This window comes from Piliocolobus tephrosceles, chromosome 12 (assembly GCF_002776525.5).
Source record: "Piliocolobus tephrosceles isolate RC106 chromosome 12, ASM277652v3, whole genome shotgun sequence".
Classification (NCBI taxonomy): Eukaryota; Metazoa; Chordata; class Mammalia; order Primates; family Cercopithecidae; genus Piliocolobus; species Piliocolobus tephrosceles.
In genome coordinates, this window is record NC_045445.1 from 68,060 (window position 1) to 74,059 (window position 6,000).

The 6,000-nt window shown below is 38.5% G+C and overlaps 1 protein-coding gene across 2 annotated transcripts in view; it reads right to left on the reverse strand.

The window, feature by feature from the left end:
• Positions 1-6,000, reverse strand: part of VAMP7 (vesicle associated membrane protein 7) — a 52,935-nt gene that overhangs the window by 43,930 nt on the left and 3,005 nt on the right. Inside the window, exon 2 of one of the 2 annotated variants that reach the window (XM_023193638.1) lies at positions 444-598. In XM_023193638.1, coding sequence (XP_023049406.1) covers positions 444-589 — 146 coding nt within the window. In that variant the 5' untranslated portion in view covers positions 590-598. Of the gene's footprint in view, positions 1-422; positions 599-6,000 lie in introns of both variants that reach the window. The other variant, XM_023193639.2, reaches the window with a different exon arrangement.

The window sequence follows — 6,000 nt, forward strand, 5'->3', positions numbered from 1 at the left end:
TTGACTGCCTCCCTCATTAAACTATAACCCTTATGAGAGCAAATACTACATTTCTTGTTATATCCCCAGCACCAAGCAAAGTGCCTGGCAATAGTTAAGCGCTCAGTAAATATTTACTGAAAGAATGAACCCAAGGAACATCATCTATCTTATCTGAATCATTTCACATATCACACAGCTCTAGAGCAAAGTCATTTTTATGTTTAACATTTCCATATCTTTCTTCAAAATAAAATAATATCACTTCAATAATAGAATAAAATAATTACAAGTTAAATTTATAAGTAATAAAACCAGATATTTTCTAAGTTGGTGAAGGTTACTATTCTGTCCGCTTATTCAAATTATGTACCTAGAAGCTTGTTTTCTACTTTTCTACCATTCTGATTACAGTAACAGAATTCCCTTCTTTCATCCCTTACCACATGCAGAACAGAACTCACTTGCCATGTGAGTATGTTAGTTTGTTATTTTCAGAAGGTATCTTGGCCAGAATCTGCTCTGTCACCTCCAGGAAGTTTCCTCCACACCAAGCATGTTTGGCAAGGATAGTGGTCCCCCTGGCAACAACAGCAAAAAGAATCGCCATGGCTTCAGTCTATCAAAAGGAAAAAGACACAGATTTAGAATATTTATTTGACATAATCTTTCAAAAGTAACTTACTATCATTTATCAACATATTACCTGGAGATAGTATCTAACAAGGTACTATAACATGAAACTTAACAACAGACTTAACAGCAGGCTTAAAAAAAAGGTCAAAGTTTCCTACAAAGTTACAACCTAAGCCATGCTTGTATGCACATAAAGAGACATACAAAACACATACACACACACACACACCATTGATAGATTTCATTTACAAATTATTACAGCACAAACAGATATCACCCTTTTGAAAAGCAATGACTATAATAGCAAAGGTACATAAAGATGTCTTCATTCTTTAATGTAGAAATTTCAGCCTGAAAATTTATCCTAGAGAAATAGTTCAACAGAAGACTCTAGATTCATAAAGATAACTATTAACAATAAAAATAGCTTATATTTATTGTTTACTATGTGCCAGGTACCATTTTAAGTACTTTATAATTATTAATCCATTTAGTCCTCACAACTCAATAAGATTATACACTATTATGATACTTCTATTATAGATGAGAAAACTGAAGCACAAATGACTTAAATAATTTCCCTCAAATTACAGAGCTAGTAAGTGTGGAGCTGCAATTTGAACCTAGGCAGTACGGTTCTAGAGCTCATAATCTTATCCTTTTACTGTACACTGCCAGTATAAAGTCATTATCCATAATAGAAACAAAGTGAAAATAACTCAAAGCTTCCACAAGAAAGGAATGGTAAGACCCTTCATAAACAAAACATTACTAAAACAATATGGCATGAGTTTAAGATTATTTTCCTTAAGTCTGCCTATGAATATGTGCTATTATTTCCCACCTAACAAGCCCAGCTTCTCTTATTTAATGGCGTAAACATAAAAACAGATGAACAAATGCTTTACTAGTCTTCGATTAACTGTTAAACCTACTTTTATTTGTTAACATGCTCAGCACCCAATATACCAGTGGTTCTCAAACTGTAGTGGGAATACGAATCATCTTGTGTGGCAGAGTATGAGTCACTTGCTAAAAATTCAAACTCTTGGCATCACTTCCTGAAATTCTGATTCTGTAGGCCTGAGGTAGGGCCCTGGAATCTGTATGTAATACAAGTCTGTCTGGATGCAGGTGATTCACACAAACATACTTTGTAAAACACAACAGCAAACTATAAACTGCTTGAGACCAGGGAATGTGCAGATTCCTTATTGCAATCCCAGCATGGAAGGACAGCACACAGAGCAGAAGGTGCTCATCTGTCTCTTGGGCTGAATATCTCTTGGGGGTCTCTGTTTCATTCCTACTCTTGAATTGAAGTTGTTCTCCAGGGTTGTGATCTCAATCATCTTCTTTCTAGAATTCTCCTTACACATACGTAGCAAGTTATAGTTTCCAAATTGCTGTCTAATACTTTAATTTCCCTTGATCCTAAAGCCTCCCTAACTGTGGATCCTACTGTTCTGTTTCTTTTCCTTTTTTTTTGAGACAGGATCTTGCTCTGTCACCCAAGCTCCAGGCTAGAGTGCAGTGGCACAATCTCAGCTCACTGCAGCCTCCACTTCCCAGGCTCAAGTGATCCTCCTACCTCAGCCTTCGTAGTATCTGGGACTACAGGTGTGTGCCACCATACCCAGCAATTTTTGTATTTTGTTGTAGAGACAGGGTTTCACTATGTCACCCAGGCTGGTCTTGAACTCCTGGGCTCAAGAGATCCACCTGCCTTGGCCTCCGAAAGTGTTGGGATTACAGGCATGAGCCACCGTGCCTGGCCCTGTTCTGTTTCTTCAAAGCATTGCTACGCATTATCTCTGCTCCTCTGCCTCCTTTTAATTCTTCTACTTACTATAATCTGGCTGTTGCCCTTAACACTCCAAAAAACCATGCTTCCTAAGGTCACCAACAGCCTTTGTGTTGCAAAATACAGTGGTTGCTTCTCTATTCTTACCTTACTTGACCTCTCAGGCACAGTCAACACTGCTGACCAATCCTCCTTGAAATGCTCCTACGTCTCTGGCTGCTCTTTCTGTCTTCTTGCTGACTCTTCCTCCTCTACCTGACCTCTAAATGTTGACTTTCCTCTGGGACTGATTCTGTGCCCTTTTATTCCCAGATGAGCTCAGTTAGATCTGCCATTTTAAACATGATTTATTTGCTGAAGATATATTGCATACAGAAAAAAAGAAGAGTGCCGAGGATAAAACCCAAAGCACAACCAACAGTTGAGGGAAAGGTAGATAGAGACTCACAAAGACTAAGGAGGACCAAATGGGAAAGCCAAAAGTGTAGTGGCCCAGAAGCCAAAAGGAAAGAAAGAGAATGAAGACTGTAAAACAATCAATGAAATTTTATAACAAGGAAGGAGGTCATTGCTTAGGGTCAAAGAGACATACAGTAGAGAGGAACAAAAACACAAAGAAAAATAGATAAGAAATCATATGGTCCCTGGAACAGAGAGATGAAAAAGTAGGAGCCTCAGTCCCTGTGCAGGTTCAAGAAGAAAACTGAGCTTCGCAACAATTAATACAAAAAGATCTAGTGTTTCAGTGGACTGTAAGTTCATTATGAACCAACAGTATGAGATATTGCTTAAAAATGCTTACATAATCTCAAAGTACATTAAGAAACAGGGTGTCTTGACCTGTTTAAGTACTAGTCCCATTACACTCTGTGTTGGTTAGAACATATGTGAAATACTGAATTCAATTCTGGGTAGAATATTTAACGATTGGACAAAAGGGAGACAATATGGGTGAGAGACACGGAGATTATGTCACCTGAAGACTGGCTGGAGAAACTAGAGCTATGTAACATGAGAAAGAGGACTTAGAAGGAATATTACAATAGTTTTTGAGTTTATATAAAGTACAGTCACCTGGAACAGGGAGCACATTATTCGGAATATAACTAGGAACAATGGATATAAGTTATAGGCAAGTAGTGTTTCGTTCAATAAAAGCAGCCCCCAACTTAAAAATGACTGTTAAACACTGGGTACATAGCAACAGAAACTTTACTTTCCTTCCAGATGTCACTAATGGGAATTCCTTCCTCTCTCCTATACTGCTAAAAATCCCACCTATGAAGTCTTACCTGCCCCTACTGTAAGCGTCTTGTAATAGAATCCATAACGTCTTGATGAGTATTGGAATAACAGAAACAACTGTGGTACAATGAACACTGCATTTGAAGTTAGAAAACCTGGCTCTGCTAATTATTAGCAGTATATAATGCCTACTAAACCATGAAGTGCTATATAAAGATAAGATCCAAGAAGAAAAAGAATGAAAAGATAAGCCAGAGAGAGAAGGGAAGAAAAAAAGATAATGCAACATAAAGGAAAGCCCCATATCAACTCTGTTCCTCTTTGTTCTCCTATTCACTCCTCACTTGGTCCTACAGCCATCATCCCAATTCTACTTCATTCCTGCTAAGAACCCTGTATTAGTTTCTTGTAGCTGCAGTAATAAAGTACCAAAAACTTGATTGCTTAAAACAACAGAAATGTATTGCCTACCAGTTCTGAGGGTTAAAAGTCCAAAATCAAGGTGTTGGCAGGGCTATGCTCCCTCTGAAACCTGTAGGAGAGAATCTTTCCTTATCTCTTTCTAGCTTCTGATAGTTTGGTGGCAATCCTTGGTGTTCCTTGGCTTGGAGATGCAGCACTTCAATCTTTACCTCTGTAGTCACATGGTGTACTCTGTATCTGTGTCTTCACACTGCATTCTCTGTGTCTTTTCTTTTTTATTATATGGACACCAGTCATATTGGATCAAGGGCCCACTCTACTCTAGTGTGACCTCATTTTCAATTACATCTTAATTACATCTGCAAAGATCCTATTTCTAAATAAGGTCCCATTCACAGGTACCATGGGTTAGGACTTCAACACAGCTTTCTGGAGGACACAATTCAACCCACAACAAGCCCCCATTTTAAACTGATACTACACCTGATCTTAGCCAAAAGGTTGACAAGCAATGCAGACTTCCATTTTAGAAACTCACTGTTCACCCAAATAAATCCTACTCTTCCCTTTCCAGATACTCATATTGCCCAACTTGCCTCCCTCTCTAAAACCTCTATCCCTTCTTTTTCCTTGCTCATATTGGAGGACTGTCCTTAGAGCTAAGGGCTAGAAGGGTCACCCACAACAGCTTAGAGTTCGAAAAGTCTGTTTTTACTATGTTAAGGGACTAAAGAAATGATATTTTTGTTCTAGTTGTTGGGTTTCAAAACAAAGATATGCTATAAGAGAATTCAAATGAGAATTATAAATGCGGTTTTTTAATAGAGGAGTTATTGTAAATTGTGGGGAAGGTCTTCAAGTCCACTAAATTAAAAGTTAATAAAATGATACTGGTTGGCGTAACAACGTAAATGTCATGGATAGCATTATTTATAGAAGAAAATACATCCAGCGTTCCAAACAATAAGCTTACAACAGTACTTTTAGAATATATACATTTGTAAGCAAGGAATTGCCTTTATAAAAAAATTTGGTAACAAAATACAACAGCAATGATGAAACTGCTCCTCCTCAGCAAAAGCATCTTCAAGTAGAGGCTGAAGACAGTTTCAGGTAACTAAGGGGAAAGGCCAAGTCCATGTGTTTTGAGAAGTCTTTTAATTCTGCATTTGTATTTTGATAACGCTGAAAAATGTATAACAATATTCTGGATCATCTACATGTGTGTCTTATAAATGAGCAATGGCACACAATTCAGTGCTGCACTTGCATTCCTGTCTATAAAGAAATAGGTGTCAATAAATCACCTAAAATGACAATGCTTAATGTTTACATCTTAGAAGCATCTGGCTGATCTTAGGTTGACACATCCTAAATTCATGACAGTCATGACTCAGGCACTCTTGTACTGCTGTTGTTTTTAATCCGTTATAAAGACAAAATTTGTCTTTTGCAGTAATGATTTACAACTGAAAGATATCTGCATGGAATAAGACTTCAGTTTTGGCTGGGCGCAGTGGCTCATGCCTGTAATCCCAGCACTTTGGGAGGCTGAGGCAGGTGGATCACCCAAGGTCAGGAGTTCGAGACCAGCCTGATCAACATGGAGAAACCCTGTTTCAACTAAAAATACAAAATTAGCCAGGCGTGGTGGCGCAGGCCTGTAATTTCAGCTATTTGGGAGGCTGAGGCAGGAGAATTGCTTGAACCCAGGAGATGGAGGTTGAGGTTAGCCAAGATCATGCCATTGCACTCCAGCCTGGGCAAACTGAAAGATATCTGCATGGAATAAGACTTCAGCCTCCCAAATAGCTGAAATTACAGGCCTGCGCCACCACGCCTGGCTAATTTTGTATTTTTAGTTGAAACAGGGTTTCGCCATGTTGATCAGGCGGGTCTCGAACTCCTGACCT